Source organism: Rosa rugosa, chromosome 6 (assembly GCF_958449725.1).
Source record: "Rosa rugosa chromosome 6, drRosRugo1.1, whole genome shotgun sequence".
In the NCBI taxonomy this organism is placed as follows: Eukaryota; Viridiplantae; Streptophyta; class Magnoliopsida; order Rosales; family Rosaceae; genus Rosa; species Rosa rugosa.
The window spans coordinates 25,834,026-25,852,540 of NC_084825.1; the positions used below are offsets into that span (position 1 = coordinate 25,834,026).

Sequence of the window (18,515 nt, forward strand, 5' to 3'; positions counted from 1 at the left end):
TATGCGGACCATTTCGATATTTTATGGTATTGGTTGATGCATCGACACGCTGGTCACATGTCATGCTATTGTCCACAAGGAACGCTGCATTTGCTAAACTCCTAGCACAAATAATTAAGTTAAGGGCTCACCACCCTGATCATCCTATTAAGTCTATAAGATTAGACAATGCTGGAGAGTTTACATCAAAGACTTTTGATGATTATTGCATGTCCATTAGGATTGATGTTGAACATCATGTTCCTCATGTTCACACCCAAAATGGTCTCGCAGGAGCCGCCATTAAACGACTACAAATGGTCGCTAGGGCATTGGTAATGCGCACCAATCTCCCTATTTCTACTTGGGGCTATGCAATATTGCATGCAGCTGTGCTTATTCGTCTAAGGCCCACTGCCACTCAACCCTTTTCTGCGTCCCAGCTGGTGACTGGGTATGAGCCTAATGTCTCACACTTACGCATATTTGGGTGTGCAGTTTATGTGCCAATTGCGCCACCACAGCGCACCAAAATGGGTCCTCAAAGACGATTAGGCATTTATGTTGGATATGATTCTCCAACGATTATCCGCTACATAGAACCCTTGACAGGCGATCTCTTTACCGCTAGATTTGCGGATTGTCACTTCGATGAGACAGTCTTCCCGTCGTTAGGGGGAGATAAGAACATCAATGTTCAACAGGAACAACAGGAATTGTCGTGGTCTGTCCCCACTCTGTCTCATCTTGATCCCTGAACCGCACAGTCCGAAATTGAAGTGCGGAGAATTCTCGATCTTCAGAACGTAGCAGAATCGATGCCTGATGCGTTTTCTGATATCGCAAAAGTGACGAGATCACACATACTTGCTGCAAACGTGCCTGCAAGGATTGATGTCCCTAAAATCAGAGGACATGACGCCATCTCAAGGGCAATTGAGTATGGCGCCAACGTCCCCACCCTTGGTGACGTTGTGGCTAGGCCTACAGCTCCTGCCAGGAAGCGCGGGAGGCCCATAGGTTCGATGGATTCTCGCCCAAGAAAGAAAGCGAGTTTGGCACAAAATAATCCATTAATCATCGATGTGAATAATCCATCTCATGAGAATATTCCGGATTATGGTTATGTCCAAGAGACATCATTGGGGGACGCTCCAATGTCAGAACCAACTCCAGAGAATAGAGAGATCTCCATAAATTACACTAGTGTACATGAGATGATGGATAGAAATTCTATGGCAATTGATGATGCGTTTGCATATCATGTTGCAAAAGGAATCATAGAATATGATGATATCGAACCTCGCTCTGTTGAAGAATGTCAACAAAGAGCGGATTGGCCTAAATGGAAAGATGCGATCCAGGTTGAATTGGATTCACTAACAAAGAGACAGGTATTTGGGCCTATAACGCAGACACCCCCAGATGTAAAACCTGTTGGCCATAAATGGGTCTTTGTTAGAAAGCGTAATGAGAAAAATGAGGTGGTAAGATATAAAGCCCGCCTTGTGGCGCAAGGTTTCTCACAACGCCCTGGAATCGACTACGAGGAGACATATTCTCCCGTAATGGACGTTATAACGTTCCGCTACCTTGTCAGTTTGGTAGTTTCCGAAAAACTTGACATGCAGCTTATGGATGTGGTTACAGCATATCTCTATGGGGATCTAGATTCAGAGATATATATGAAGGTTCCAGATGGACTTCAATTACCCAAATCAAGTGGCTCTAAACCACGGAGCGCGTTTTCAATAAGATTAAAACGCTCACTATATGGATTAAAACAATCCGGACGGATGTGGTATAACCGTCTAAGTGACTACTTGATTGGGAAGGGATATATTAACAATGAAATATGCCCATGCGTGTTCATTAAAAGAACAAGTTCCGGATTTGCAATCGTAGCAGTTTATGTCGATGACATGAACCTAATTGGAACTCTAGATGAGTTGAAGGAAACTGCTAAATAATTGAAATCCGAATTTGAGATGAAAGATCTTGGGAAAACACGGTTTTGTCTCAGTTTAGAAATCGAGCACCGTAGTGATGGGATTTTGATCAATCAGTCTGCATATACTCAGAAAATCCTAAGGCGCTTTAATGAAGATAAAACAAAGCCTGTGAGTACTCCCATGATCGGTCGTCGTCTTGAGCCCGGAAAAGATCCGTTTCGTCCAAAAGATGAGGACGAAGAACCATTAGAGGCCGAAGTGCCCTATTTAAGTGCAATAGGCGCATTATTGTACTTAGCTCAATGCACAAAGACCAGACATCTCATTCGCAGTGAACTTGTTAGCTCGACATAGCTCTGCGCCAACACGCCGCCATTGGATTGGTGTAAAGACAATCTTTCGATACCTAGGAGGTACGATTGATATGGGCCTATTTTATCCCTACAGAGAGAAGAGGAATGACGGAAGAATGGGATCGGACCCCATTAGGCATGGAGCCGCCGTCCACCATAACATAGTGGCCGGCCATGTTGCCGCCAACGCCGCCACCACCATCAAGGGTGGCCGGCCTCACCCTACTCCCCTCCATCAAAACGACAATGATGTTTTGATGGGATTTGCTGATGCAGGGTACCTCTCTGACCCTCACAAAGGTCGCTCCCAAACAGGTTATGTCTTTACCATGGGAAGCACTGTGATATCTTGGAGGTCTACGAAACAGACCCTTGTTGCTACTTCCTCGAATCATGCAGAGATTATTGCTCTACATGAAGCCGTTCGTGAATGTATATGGCTAAGGTCTGTGATTCGACATATTCAAGGAAGTTGTGGTTTGAAGTCTACCACAGATGAACCTACATGCATTTATGAGGATAATGCAGCTTGTATTGAACAAATGAAGTTAGGTTTCATCAAAGGCGACAACACCAAGCATATATCGCCTAAGTTCTTTTATAACCAGCAACAACAATCACTTCTAAAGATTGAAGTGAATCAAATCCGATCAGAGGATAATGTAGCGGACTTATTCACTAAGTCGTTACCTAAATCCACCTTCGAGAAACATGTGAAGAGCATCGGATTGAGAAAGTTATCCGAACTCCCACGATTGTAGCAATCAGGGGGAGATATCGACATTAGGGGGAGTTATGATGTCTACATGTTCGATCTCGAAGAGTGAAGGACGTGTTGTGCTCTTTTTGTCCTTCGACCAGGGTTATTTTTATCCCACAGGGTTTTTGTTACCTGGCAAGGTTTTTAACGAGGCAACGGATGAAGCGTCACCACCAAGTTTGAAGCGGCACAAGGGGGAGTGTTGAAGGAAAATCGACTTAGTGTGCCTTATCAAACTAGGAGTAGTAATAGGAGAGAAGGTTCTAGAATTCCTAATCATAGATGGATTAGTATTCCTTGTAACATTAGAATATGTACTTTGTAATCCCTATATATAGGGCTCCTATTCTCAATAATATGTTGGACAATTCTCTCTACAATCTCTCTCAAAATCTCTTTTCCTTAAACAGTTAGACTTTAATTCGAAAAATAAGGAGGGTGTGTGTCTGTGTGAATAGCACCACCGAAAATTTTAATAAAATAAAGCTCTCAAAAAAAAAAAAATGTGCACCGCTTAATACATACAAGAATTTTCAATTCGCATAAGGCTCTAACATCGTCTTCTACCTTCGTGATCAGTCTCTGCAATTCTGATGGGAGTCCAAGCCCCACCCCTGAGCTTCAGGTTCGTTGATAATTTTCTCTTGTTTGCAACGCAATAGTTTTAGCGAATCCATTAGACAACAATTTTGATTCTTGATTTTTTTATTTTAGTTCATCTGTTAGATCATTGTTCGTTTCGATTGTGGCACTTGTCTCCCTCGTCGCATTCTCTTTCCCCCAGAGCGATTGATCTCATACCTCTGATCAATCTGTTTGATCCATCTAATGGCCGGTAAGTATATTTGATCATGCTTTCTATCCAGACCTAGGTTTATTTGGAATTACAGAGCTGGCTATTGTTTGTAATATGTGCATCTGTTCATGATTTGAAGATGATTTCTGGTTAGCTTAAAGCTAATGCTGGAAGCTAAGTTATGCCTTATTCTTTGCTAGCATTTGTTCCGTTTTGATATATATGCGTGTCGAAAATTGTGTGTAATTGCACTCATCTTTCTTATTAGCATTGTTATTGTTACTAGTTTTGACACCTAGAAATCCCCAAGCCTCCTTGGCGAACATGTGCTCGGAACTGGGGCCTCGAAAAATAGCTAGGTCGGTACTAGAGGGGGTTGGAGCCTATGAAGGAAGCAAACCATGGGCCTGAAGCCGTTCAGTTTGTCTACAAACTTGTACAAGATCGTTGCAAAAGTGTTGACTGGAAGATTAAGGCCAGGTGGTGAAAGACACTGTGTCTTGTGTCTAGGGACCTTTTGCTAAAGAATAGGTAGATTCTTGGTGCAGTTCTGGTGGCAGATTAGGTGGTCGATGAGGTGAGAATGGAAAAGAAAGGGGGTCTAGTTGAAAATTGACTTTGAGAAAGCCGACAGTCATCTGGACTGGAATTTTTTGGATTCTGTATTGGGAAATTAGGGCTTGGGACTCAGATGGAGCAAGTGGATTGGGTGGTGTCTTAAATTAGCAAATTCTCCTGCAATTTAAATGGAGACCAAGAGGGAAGTCTGAAGGTACTAGAGGTTTGAAACAAGGGGATCAGTCACCCTTTTTTCTTTATTCTGGTTGGTAATTGTTTTTAACCAGACTAACAGAGAGGGCTGAGAATTGTAGTTTATTGAAGTTTGGCTGTAGGGAGAGAAAATATTGAATTTACTCACGTTCAGTTTGCTGATGATACCATTGTCTTTTTTAGATGATGAGCAGAGTTGTGCTGATCTGAATTTGATCTTAGAGAGCTTAGATTTGGTTTCAGGGTTGATAATAAACAATGATCACCTTAGTGATTGGAATGGGGTTTCCAGAAGTACTAAAGAGAAGGAGGTCTGGAGATCTGAAATTTCATTGTGAAGAATATCTCGCTGGGGATGTGGCTGTGGAGATTTCCTGTGGAGAGAGACTCCTCGTGGCACAGTCTAATCACAAGTATAGTTATCATGAAACTGAATCAGACTCTAATCTTGTTCATCGAGGTTCTAGCAGAAGCCCTTGGAAGGACATTTCAGCTGGTTTGGACAATTTTCTAAATGTTTTCAGATTGTAGTGGGTAACGGGGGAGGAGTAAGATTCTGGGATGACAATTGGACTGGTTACAAACTTTTTAATGAAACGTTGCCAAAACTTTTTAAATCGTCAAGATTCAATCACACATTTATCGAACATCTAGCCATTCTAAACACTTTCCCGGTGAGTTGGAACTTTGGTTTTAGGACAAAATTTACATGATGAGGAGACAAAAGAAGTTTCTTTATGTGCTTGGATTGGTAGAAAGAATTAATTTGATGAGTTCAAAAAGGGATGTGAGGAAATGGAAGTTGGAAGCATTTGGTATTTCTTCTGCAAGTACATTCACAATTTTCTGAATGAGGGTAGCTCTGATCCAAGCTTTTCTCCTGCAAAGTTCATTTGGAATGCCAAAGTTCCTCCAAAGATGAAGGTCTTAGGCTTGTTGCCTTGTTGGTGGCGCATCAGAGTGAATGCTTCTCAGATGCTTCAATGGAGGAGGCCAACTTGCTGGTCTCGCCTCATTAGTGTGTCTTGTGCAAATTGAATGGAGAGAGTGCAAATTTTTTGTTATTAATATATTTTTATTTTTTGCATTGTGGGGTGACTGCCTATCCTCGGCAGAAGTTATATATGGAGGCTGGGGTGGTTTAGGAGTCCCCAGTGGAGATTTCTGCTTTGTTTTCTGAAAACCATTATCAGTTTGGTAAAGGGAAGAAAGCCAAAGTGTTGTGGGGCTGTGGTGTCTTGGCTGTTTTTTGGGTGCTGTGGATGAAAAGAAATAGGAGAATTTTGAGTTAAAGGGGCAGAGATTGAGGAGTTTTGGGAGAGAGTGAGATTTTGGTCCGCTCTTTGGCTTCAGTTTCTGAGGCTTTTAAAGATCACAGCTTCTCTTGTATTTTGAGGGACTGGCAGGCGGGCAAAAGTAGTTTAGCAATTTTATTTCTCTTTGGGAGTTTCTTTTGGGGTTACTGTTTTTTATCTTTTTGCTGTACAGTTTGGGCATTGGTGCCTTTCACTTTTACGTTTGGACTGCATAATAATGATGCCTTTTGCAGGTAATGGTCCTCCGCCTAAGCCGTGGGAGCAAGCAGGCTCCTCCTCTGGGCCTGCACCTTTTAAACCATCATCAGCTGGAAGCACAAGTGATGTAGTGGAGGCTTCAGGAACTGCTAGACCTGGAGAAATAGTATCAAGTACTGATAAAACCGCCATAATTAATCGAAATACTCTTGGTAGGCCTGTTCCCTCTAGGCCTTGGGTGCAGAACTATGGAAGTAACACATATGGAGGTTTGTGAACAAGTTCTTTTCCCTCCCTCCCCTTGTTTGTGGCTTTCCATTTTTCTTGGTTTCCATATATCTCTGTGTGTGTGTGTGTGTCATTTTTTTAATATTAATTTATGTTATGTTTGCCTATGACAGGCTATGGTTCTACTACGAACTATAACTCAGGTTATGGCTCTGGAATGACTGGCATATCTGGAATGTATGGTGGTACATATGGTGGCAATGGAGGATTATATGGTGGAGGGATGAATGGCAACAGCATGTATACCGGAGGATATGGTGGGCTTTATGGTGGATCTTCTGGGATGTACGGGGCTGGGTCTTCTGGGATGTATGGTGGTGGAATGTACAATAGTGGCATGGGAGGCCCAATGGGTGGCTATGGAATGGGCATGGGTGGTCCTTATGGAGGTCAAGATCCAAATGATCCATATGGTGGTCCTCCATCTCCACCAGGGTTTTGGGTTTCAGTACTTCGGGTGGTAAGCATCTCCTTTTGACTTGGTAGTAATTTCTGTTGGAGGGATGAAAAATGCTTGATAGCTAATATATTATTATTTTATAACATTGTAGAATTCAGAACTTTCTAATGAATAAATGAGGATGCTTTATTAATAGGTTTCCTTACTACCATTGAGATCAAATAAAGTTTTTGTTAGAGTGAACTAGTTGATGATACATTTAATACAGATACTCTCAATTGTTCCTGTTCTTGCAGATGCAAGGTGTGGTTAACTTTTTCGGTCGGATTGCAATTCTAATAGACCAGAATACACAGGCATTGCATTTGTTCATGACTGCTCTTCTTCAGGTTTTTATCTGCCATTATATATTCTAATTTGTCTCGAGCATAGAATCAACACATTGTTGCAGGAAAAATTGGCAAATGCATTGGCAACCCTTCAGAATGAGGGGTTTAGAGCTGTAGAAAGTCCAAAAATTTAACATGTTTGGCTAAAGTTTATGTTGTGTATTGCTATCTTCCTTTTGTACTTTGTTGTTAAAGTGGTAATGCCATCCCTAAGTTGCCTTGTCTTCATGCAAAAGAATAGTTTTAGGCACCTGAATAATAAATTCTATGGGGGTCAAGCCTTTACATATTCTCACTTGCTTGGTTATAGTGGATAATTGCCATAGCCGTGTGAGCATTTAAATCATCTCAGAAAATGCTTAAATTCTGCTGACTGTTTTGACAATACTCTGTTGCAGCTTTTTGATCGCTCTGGTATGTTGTACGGGGAGCTAGCTAGGTTTGTATTGAGAATATTGGGAATCAGAACAAAACCCAAGATGGGGCCTCCACAAGGACCTAATGGTCTTCCGTCTCCTGGACCCGGCAGTGCCCCTGAAAACCGTAATTACATTGAGGGACCAAAGGCTGCTCCTAGTGGTTCCTGGGAGAATGTTTGGGGAAATGATACCAGTAAATGACAGAGGCAAGACAAATCATTGTCATTTGATTGACCTGTGAATCGCTTCTTCCGTTCAGTTAAACAGAAGAAAGAAGAAAACATCTGCTGACTCCTCATTCTTAATGAAAACCTGTGCAAATATGATTGTAGCATCGAAGTCATGTAGTCTCTGCAACACATACCGAAGTCTGATCATGGGTTAAATGGTAAGCTCTGTGTCACTGGATGAAATGGTTAAATGGTTACCCTGGCTACCTCTTTTGTATCCGTAACACACCGCTGCAAGAAATGTCTCTTTTAACCCCAAAATAATTGTCTGATCTACTGAATTTTGTGATGTCGGGTATTTTGCTTGCTATGCTTCGGCATGATTATTGGATGAGGAATCTGAGAGAGTTCTAGTATTTCGACTTTAACTTGTATACAAACTTTATGAAATTGTACAGGAGTTAATTGATTACTAACTTCATCTGACAAGATCTGTTCATCTCATCGAAACCTAGTTTCCATGAGACACCAGAATTAACCGTGTGTTCCAGAATCCAGAGCGAGGCCATGATGGTTCACAACTACAGATAATGAATTATCAACACGAACGTTCATATTTTATGGGTGTTGATGAGGGATTGCTGACGAGTACCTGTGTCATTTTACATCTGTATGCCTAACATTGAGCATCAGCAAACTTCTGCTGAATATTTGGGAGCCAGAAACAACTGTATGAGTGCTGGTGCTGGTTCTGTACAATGTGAGAGACAGCATGTCAGCTGAGGACATTGGGTACGAAGTTCTGGGATAATCTCTCAGTGGCTCTTTCTTCGCGAGCACGTAAGGACCTTATCAGCTACTATTTTAATGTCTTCATGCTCTCCGGAAGCGTGCCGATCGAGCAGAATAGGTTTGACCCTCCAAACAATGATAACGATAATAATGTGTTGCAGAAATTAAATTTGGAATATCGTAGAGGATACAGAGTACCCTGTGGTGGTAACTATCCTGTATCTCTAGATGCTTCTGCAATAATCAGGAAGAAACACTTCCATGGTTGGCATGAACACATTGAGTGTGCTTATGACATAGATAGTTGGAATGAGATGGTGCCGTGGTTGGTTGCAACGATGTTAATGAATGATGGGGGTGATACAGATGATGGCTCACGATCATGTCATGCTGGGAACTCCCCTGGTGGTTGTGGCGGAGCCACCAAATCTCAGCTTTCGAGTCACATACCTCATCATAACGGGGAGGATTATGATCTATATTCAAGATGATTCTTGCATATCCTACGAGTATCAGCGAGAGAGTTAATCGATAATGATGCAAGTGAACATGCTCCTTCTCTTGATGAGTAGCATTTGAATTAACCTTTGCGCTTTTGAGTGACAATGTTCAAGAGGAAGAATCCTTAGGGTTCTAGGAATGGCAAGTGCAAGGACTCAAACTCGGCTTTGAGCTCCATGCACTCCTTTTAAAGGTGAAAGTAGATTTCCTTCAATGTCTTGAGGTCTTAGAAGAGGGTGAGTTTGTAACTGTATTAGTACTCCACCTACTAGACCTGCCAAATTGAAGCTTACTTGCCCGCGCGTTCTGGCGGGGTCCTCCGCTTGTGCTTTGCCACCAAAATGTTTAATTTGAGCATTTTATTCATACAAGGAGATCCACAGCTCCTCCATCGATCTCCTTTTCTCAACAACTGGACAAACAAACAAAATCATTTGGTGAGGCACTCACTACATTAACGTTACGTACAAAATAAGAAAATAATTTCTTACGTATAAAAAGAAAATGTTCCATAAGACATAACAGAGGGTCGTGCAGGTCATGCCATCACCTTAATGACCATCTCGACCAGCTTAGATGCGTCTATGTATAAATCGGCATTGAGTCTCAATCTGGCCATTTTAAAGCTCCTCGCCCCTAACTTGCAATGTAAATGGGGAACCCACTCCCACACCCATAATGCCAAATTCGAGCAAGCCCCTTGGTGTCAGTGTCCTCAGAACCAGTTTGCTCATCTCCTACTAACTAGTGATTTTCGTTCGTGAGATCTATGACTCTAATCTAATTAAAATAAAATAAGAATCACCCAACTAAAAGATATTTGTCTTCACAGTGGTGTTCACCTGGTCAGTTGCTGACCAAATAATTTATACTCAATAACCCTTAGATTTACATCCAAATGTGGAAAATAAAATACCTCAACTTAATAATAATTCTCTCTGCCATTGGATTTACATCTCTAAGGGTGGTTGAGTATTATTTTCTTGGTCAATAACTGACCAGGTGAATATTTTCGCTTGTTTTTAAAGTAATGCAATGTACATATTTTATGATGACAGTATATTATAATGGGGAAATTACTGGTCCCCCCTTTAACTTTTGGTGCGTCGACAGTTCAGTCCCTGTTATTCCAATTTTAACAGATAACTCCTCAAACATTCAAATTTCACACAATTTGATCCAAAATTACCATTTTACCCCTCACTTATTTTTTTTATATATCTAATATATACACACACATATATACATATATCTACACATACATACATACATACATATATATATATATATATACATATATATATATATATATATATACATATATATATATACACACACACATATATATATCTCAAACATTCAAATTTCACACAATTTGATCCAAAATTACCATTTTACCCCTCACTTATTTTTTTTTGTTTTTTTTTATTCTTCTCTCTCTCTCTTTTATACATATGTATATATATGTGTGTGTGTGTGTGTATATTTTTTATTCTTCTCTCTCTTTATATATATATATATATATATATATATATATATATATATATATATATATGTATACATATATATCTAATGTGTTTATGTATTTGGTAAGTCTATATACTATGTTTATGTTTCATATTATAAAAAAAATGCACGACTTTTATATATCTAATGTGTGTGTGTGTATATCTATATATATATATATATATATATATATATATATATATATATATATATATATATATGTATGTATGTATATGTAGATATATAAATATATGTATAATTTTATACATATGTGTGTGTGTATATATATGTATATGTATATGTAGATATATATATATATATATATATATATATATATATATATATATATATATATATATATGTATGTATGTATGTATGTGTAGATATATGTATATATGTGTGTGTATATATTAGATATATAAAAAAAAGGAAGTGAGGGGTAAAATGATCATTTTGGACTAAATTGTGTGAAATTTGAATGTGTGGGGAGTTATCTGTTAAAATTGAAATAGCAGGGACTGAACTGTCGACGCACCAAAAGTTAAAGGGGGGACCAGTAATTTCCCCTATAATGATAATCAATTTAATTTTTCTTTTTTGGTTACATAATCAATTTAATTTTGAACGATTGAAAAACAAAAATGATCTCCATTAATATTACGAATATTCAATTCTCCATTTCTATCAAGTTCTTTTCAAAAAAACTGGTCAAACCACGAAAACTTTCCTTATATGTTTAAATGCGAACCGCAGCTCTGATCCAATGGCTGATGTTGCAAGTTCGCATCAAACCCGCACAGTCTTAGCCCGCACCTGATAGTCTCCCGTTGCCATTGAATCAAATTCGCTCTGCTATTTAAACCAAGTCGTGCATTGCAGTTGCAATGAATTAGGAGGCATCAGTAAATTCTCCCTAAGGAAAGGAACCCAGCAGAAGAACAAGGAGCGAGCTAGCTTTTCCGGTATATTCCACCATTCCTTCGTCGTTGATTTTCTTCGTTTCATTCTTCAGATCTACTCACATTTTCTTTTGTTTGATGATTTATGAATGATTGAGTAACCATGATGATGATGATTCGTGTTTCCATACATCTGATCTGATTCTGTTACGGTTGATAAATTTTGGGTGTGGTTTGATAATTCTAGATCTACTTGCATTTGTGTGGGATGTGAATGTGATTTTGATTCTTGGTAATGAAGGTATTGTAGTTGCAGCTGTTTTGAGCGTTATTTTTTGAATTTTGTACAGTTGGAGGATGAAAATGTGGTTTTATTGAATGGATCTGGTGATTGTCAATGCTTCATTAAGGGGATCTAGATCTGGATCATTAATATACCTTTTGGCGATTTGATTTGATCTCAATTATGATCAGTAATGTTGTCAAATGCATTGATGATTATCAATAGGGATCCCAGATTTGTATTTTTCATGTTTTCTTTATTCGTGAAACGTCGGCGTTTTGTCTTAGAGTATTGTTTGTCTCTGTACTACTGTGTCTTTATATTGGTTCATTAAATCGAAGAAATGAATTAGTATTCAATCATGTTTTTGTAACCTGACTTGGGGAATGATTAGGCTGTTGGAATTAGCTATAATGTCTCTTCTGTTGTATGTTGTTGTTGACTTGTTGTTGCTGATTTTGTTGAATTCAGTTTATGATATTTGTCCACTACCAAGAACGTCAGGGATAATTTTTTTTTGTTTGTTTCTATTTATCTTACCTTAATCTGATGAATAGGTTCATCTGAGATTTTTTCTTTGGTGTATAGGTTTATCTAATCTTAACGTAGTGAATAGGTTTGTTTGTTTCAAAACTGATTGCACTGGATCAAGAACCTTGTCTGGTGGATGTTGTTTTTTATTTTTGATGTGAACCTTGTCTGGTTTCTTCACCATATAATTTTCTTTTAGATCTAACTACCCCTATCATTTGAATAATGCAACCCTTTTGCATAGGTAGAGTATATCAGTATATGTTATGTTTTAAATACCTTGTCTGGTTTCATCTTGTTTGGCATTTTACTTTTGTTTTTTTATCTTGTTTTGATCATGATATAAATGAACATAATATATGAACAGGTTATAGAGTGAAACGAAAATGGTGAAGATCTGTTGCATTGGTGCTGGATATGTCGGGGGTCCTACGATGGCAGTGATTGCACTCAAGTGCCCCGCTGTTGAAGTTGTTGTTGTTGATCTTAATCAGAAACGGATTGATGCTTGGAACAGTGACACACTTCCAATTTATGAGCCTGGTCTTGATGATGTTGTCAAGCAGTGCCGAGGCAAGAACCTATTCTTCAGCACCAAGGTGGATGAGAGCGTGATGGAAGCTGATATAGTGTTTGTCTCTGTCAACACCCCAACCAAAACAACGGGTCTTGGAGCAGGCAAAGCAGCCGATCTGACTTATTGGGAGAGTGCTGCTCGAATGATTGCTCGTGTATCAAAGTCCAGCAAAATTGTTGTTGAGAAATCGACAGTCCCAGTCAAAACAGCTGAGGCAATAGAAAAGATTTTGACCCACAACAACAAATCAGAAATCCAATTCCAAATTCTCTCAAACCCAGAATTTCTTGCTGAGGGAACTGCAATCGAAGACCTTTTTCACCCGGATCGTGTCCTCATTGGTGGCAGGGAGACCCCTGAAGGCCAGAAGGCTGTCCAAGCATTGAAGGATGTTTATGCTCAGTGGGTGCCTGAAGACAAAATCCTCACCACCAATCTTTGGTCTGCAGAGCTCTCCAAGCTTGCTGCCAACGCATTCTTGGCCCAGAGAATTTCATCTGTCAATGCCATGTCTGCTCTTTGTGAGGCTACAGGGGCCAATGTTGCACAAGTGTCATATGCTGTTGGCAAGGATAGTAGGATAGGACCAAAGTTCCTTAATGGTAGTGTTGGTTTTGGTGGATCTTGCTTCCAGAAGGATATCCTGAATCTGGTTTACATCTGCGAATGCAATGGCCTTCCAGAGGTGGCAGAGTACTGGAAACAGGTCATTAAGATCAATGATTATCAGAAGAGCCGTTTTGTGAACCGTGTTGTTGCTTCCATGTTTAACACAGTGTCCAAGAAGAAGATTGCCATTCTTGGTTTTGCCTTCAAGAAAGATACTGGTGACACTAGGGAGACCCCCGCTATTGATGTGTGCCAGGGGTTGTTGGGTGACAACGCCGACCTGAGCATATATGACCCACAGGTTACTGAAGACCAGATCAAGATGGATCTCACATCGAAGAAATTTGACTGGGACCATCCTCTTCACCTACGGCCGATGAGTGATACCACTACCCTTGAGAAGGTTCGTGTGGTCAAGGATGCCTATGAGGCAGCAAAGGATTCCCATGGTGTTTGCATTCTGACCGAATGGGATGAGTTTAAGACTCTTGATTACCAGAAGATCTACGAGGGTATGCAGAAACCGGCATTCATATTTGATGGAAGGAACGTGGTTGATGCCAATAAATTGCGTGAGATTGGTTTTATTGTTTACTCAATTGGAAAGCCCCTGGATGCATGGCTGAATGACATGCCTGCTGTGGCATAAAAATAACGGAGTTTGAGTGCTTTCAAGGTCGAAGATCACAGTTAGTTCGATTCTTTTCTATATTTTTCATGGACTTTTGTACTTTCTTTCCTCCATATATTGGTCAGGATATTTGGTATAATTTTTGTTGAAGTAACAGGCCCTTGTTTTGCCTGGCATGAAGTTATTATACCTGTTTTGTTACTTTTCTATTACACAGGATTGTTAATTGCTTATAATATGTTTTAGTTTTGCTGTAAGCATTTGAATTTTGATTGTGGGTTTAAATTTGAATTAGTACATGCTGTAAGAGATGGAAAGTTTGTCTGTTCTTTGAGTTCTAGACATTCTAACTTGGCTATAGTTTATGTGGACTGTAGTCTTGGATATGATTTCAACTTATGTTTGAGTCCCTTTACCTGGTACTCATTTCTAAACGGCTCTTAAAACCCAATTATTTTAAGGGAAATGTCTCTCAAATCTAAAATTTCAGAAAAGTTTCACAAATATATCTTACTTGACATTGTTGTGCTGCTGCTGGTTCCAAACTAAAGCATTTTCGCCATTTTGTGCGAGGGAGAGTTTACGTTAGAAAGGTGACTCTCAGACTCAACTTTTTAACTTCCATCAGACGGTATGTAGCATCGCTGATTGTAAGAGACTCTGACTTGGTAATAGGGCTTATGGATCTTGGTTGTCATGTGCAGATTTGCTAGAGAATTCCCCTATCAATCTGCTAGATAGGTTAGATGACCAGGTAATGGTTGACGCTCATATTATAGTAAAAGTTTTGCGGTACATCATTGCACCGTTACATCAACTAATGTACGGATACATCAAGTAAACTTGTTCAATACGAAGATAAAGTAATCTCAAACTAGTCTACTAAACATGGAATCGGTCTACCTCCAAGCAGTGACAGATCCATGATATTAATTTAGGGCTTTTTCATAAGATATATATATTTTTTTAATGCGTCTAAGAATTTTGAGACTAAATTTAGGGCTTGCTCACATCTTTAGGGAATGCAATATGACTGCGGATGCCCTTGCCAAGAATAGCATTGATCATGAGCTTGGACTGATCACCTTTGATGATCCCCCTATTCATGCTGCCCAAGCTTTCTTAGATGATCTATCTGCTGTAACTAGAGCTAGGAGGACTGGGTTTTGTTCCAGTTCTTAGTTTCTTTTGTTGTTTTGTTTGGGTCTTTTAGGCCCCGCTTGTAACCAAAAAAAAAAAAAAGGAAAAAAGAAACAAAAGAAGAAAATGACAAAACAACAGAGAAAATACAGGCGTAAATTGTCTTTAAGAAGATTCTAACCAAAATTGTTAGGGAAACAACTTGTCACTTTGCCAACTGAACCAAAGACAACTACGTAAGATTTTGCTAGTGAAATAATAAACGAATTTTGGGTTGAGGTATAGATATGCCCCTACCTCCGATTAGAACTAATCAACTTCATATAGCACATTATATTAGCTCACTTAGTTTCTCGAAACATTTAGCCATATTTGAAATTTTATCTTGTTATCTTTTGGGTAACGCCCATGGAGTTGGGGTGGTCGTGCTTATCAGTAGATTGCCACTCTCCCAGACCCCAATTCCTTTGAGGATAAGACCAGTCTTCTTCTTCTTCTTCACTCCCAACTTCTGCTCTCTATAGAGAGAAAACCAAACCCAAAAATATGGCACTTCTTCCAATCCAAAATGCTCTCCTTCCCAATCTCAAACCCTCTCCCTTCCTCACACCCAAAAACCCATTCCCCCTCCTCACCAAAACCCACAAGAAGCCCCACTCCACAGTCACCATGATGAGCATGGAGGCCGGCATCGGCGTCATGGCCACCAAGCTCGGCATGATGAGCTTCTTCGAACCCAACGGCAAGGTCGTCCCCGTCACCGTCGTCGGCTTCAAAGAAGGCAACATTGTCACCCAAATCAAAACCCAAGCCACCGACGGCTACGACGCCGTCCAAGTCGGCTACCGCCGCATCCGCGACCGGAAACTCACCAAGCCCGAAATGGGCCATCTCAACAAGGCCGGCGCAATCCCTCTCCGCCACCTCCAGGAGTTTCGTCTTCAGGACATTGAAGGGTTTGAGCCCAACCAGAAGCTTGATTTCAGCGAGCTCTTCAAGGAGGGTGACCTCGTCGACGTCGCCGGAACCACGATCGGAAAAGGGTTTCAGGGTGGGATTAAGAGGCACCATTTCAAGAGGGGGCTGATGACTCATGGGTCCAAGAGTCACAGACAGCTTGGGTCGATTGGGGCCGGAACCACGCCGGGGAGGGTTTACAAGGGGAAGAAGATGCCTGGGAGAATGGGAGGGACTAAGACCAAGATCAGGAAGCTCAAGATTGTCAAGATTGATAAGGACCTCAATGTGGTTATGATTAATGGTGCTCTTCCTGGTAAGCCTGGGAACCTTCTCCGCATTACTCCGGCTAAGATTGTAGGGAAGAATATCCCTAAGAGTTAAGCTCCAATTTCGGATTTTCGGGTTTTTCTTAGCTTTATTTTGTGAATTTTTGTATTGTCATTGACTCATATCAGCGATTTGGCTGCATTCCTTATAGCATGTAATCTGGCTGTGGCCTTGTTTGTTATGATATTCGAAGCACTTTTTGATTGTAGGAACAAGAATCACTGGTTTATATTGTCTAATATCAAATGTAAGATAGTTTCTGTGAAACTGGAAATATGGTTGTTCTAATTATGAACTAAGACAAGCATGCTGGCTATTTTTCTGTATCATCACTGCATAAATGTGTATTTGTAAATGTAGGCATATATGTAGCTTCTTGTAACAATTTTTTTTTTTTAGTTTATAAAGTCCATATGGAACTAGTATATCTTCAAAAGAAAGAGTGAGCACAATGTTATGATAGAAAAGCAAAAATTTTGACTCAAATGTAATACTGTGTCCTGTGACTCCTGTCCTAGACAAAAGCCTGCCTTAATCCTAGTATTTGCAATTGATGAATGGTACACCTAATTGGAGAAGTTGTTTGCTTTGATATAATGAAATTATGAATAGAGAAATTGGTTAAAAATAGCAGTGAAAGTGGTCACTCACTTGAAAGGTTATTTATTTGGTTTTGTGAAGTTTAATATTGTCATTAACTTATGTCAGCTGTTAACTAGTCTTGTTTGGATGAATTTGGCAGCACCTCACCTGGTCACGGAGCAAATATCATTAATTTGAATTATACTTATGTGCTGTGAAAATGCAAATCTTTTGTAAAATTTTTCCCTTTAAAAAATAAAAAATAAAGGGCATGGTTTCTGGAAAAGCAATCATCCTTGAAAACTACATGGGGATAGTAGAGATACTACAGAAAATAGTGATTTTCTGTGGCATCACTCTATCCTTTGGCTACATGCTCTTTATTTTTTAAATGTACAATCATACTTGCCAATTGCCATGTTTGGTTAGAGCTTATTGGAATACTATTTAATATAACAAAATACTACTGATGCTTCCTTAAATCATGTTCACGCTACTTGAAATGCCTTAATCCAATTATTCAAGGATTTGGGATTGATAAATGGTTGCTGTTCAGTAAAGTAGGAAAGAATTTTCATTATACAGAAGTTACGAGTGAGAAAGAAATTAATCAATACTGATATAAGGACTAGTAAAGATTTCAAATCAGTATAGATTTCTCCTCTCTATAGAAAGTCGGTATGTATCTAGTTTCTCAAGAAAAGATAGCGGTGAAAGTTATCGTCATAATGGTGATTGAAATTTTAAGAAAGAAGCAGAAAAAATTGCAGAAAAGCTCGTACTTTCTTTGGTAGTTTTCACGCTGGTTAACTAGTACAATGAGCGAAGTGCAGGTATTTATACTAAAACTGACTGACTAGTGGTCTTAACAAACTTTTCAACTCTTCCACTATCTATTTTGACATCTTGGACCGAGCTTAATCGTCATTAGCAAGCTTACTTCCTTGATTAGCAAGACAGCGTGACGACCACAGTTTGCTTCTTTGCCGAAGACACTAGCCTCTTTTTTTCAACAGACTTGCAATGCAATTTTAAAGATTAAAAACTTTTGGAATCATCATTGTGTCACCTATGTAGTGTTTCACAATGGAAACTTTCCACATTAAAGGCCCTCGCTGCTCATGCTGAGCTGGACCACATATGAACCTAAAGACCTGTAACCTGGCTATACTTCTTGTATAACAGATTACCGAGTACGTTCTTGTCTGTACATATGTTGCCAAAGAGAAATTATAGGGGGCAAACTCTATTCCATAAATCTGTCTTCTCTTGATTATCCCCACAAGCACAGGATAGTACTACTGTATTAGTTTCCTGGGAGAGGATCCTCTCCTGAGCTGTCACCTAAGCTTGCACATGGACATTGATTTGCACTTTGCAGCGTGC

At 39.6% G+C, this 18,515-nt stretch overlaps 3 protein-coding genes across 3 annotated transcripts; all 3 read left to right on the forward strand.

Annotated features, from left to right (window-relative positions):
- Window positions 1-3,511: 3,511 nt before the first annotated feature.
- LOC133717565 (peroxisomal membrane protein 13-like) lies at window positions 3,512-8,207 on the forward strand. Its single transcript, XM_062144288.1, has 6 exons — window positions 3,512-3,669; window positions 3,759-3,879; window positions 6,161-6,394; window positions 6,527-6,873; window positions 7,110-7,202; window positions 7,601-8,207. The coding sequence occupies exons 2-6, from the start codon at window positions 3,873-3,875 to the stop codon at window positions 7,820-7,822; spliced, it is 903 nt and encodes a 300-aa protein (XP_062000272.1). The 5' UTR covers window positions 3,512-3,669; window positions 3,759-3,872; the 3' UTR covers window positions 7,823-8,207.
- Window positions 8,208-11,418: 3,211 nt separating this feature from the next.
- On the forward strand, window positions 11,419-14,392 carry LOC133715214 (UDP-glucose 6-dehydrogenase 1-like). The gene is made up of 2 exons (XM_062141622.1): window positions 11,419-11,552; window positions 12,671-14,392. Exon 2 carries the CDS (start codon window positions 12,690-12,692, stop codon window positions 14,136-14,138), a length of 1,449 nt encoding a protein of 482 aa, XP_061997606.1. The 5' UTR covers window positions 11,419-11,552; window positions 12,671-12,689; the 3' UTR covers window positions 14,139-14,392.
- A 1,333-nt stretch (window positions 14,393-15,725) lies between these two features.
- Window positions 15,726-16,753, forward strand: LOC133714972 (large ribosomal subunit protein uL3c). The gene has a single exon (XM_062141261.1). The coding sequence runs from the start codon at window positions 15,807-15,809 to the stop codon at window positions 16,599-16,601; it is 795 nt and encodes a 264-aa protein (XP_061997245.1). The 5' UTR covers window positions 15,726-15,806; the 3' UTR covers window positions 16,602-16,753.
- Window positions 16,754-18,515: the final 1,762 nt, after the last annotated feature.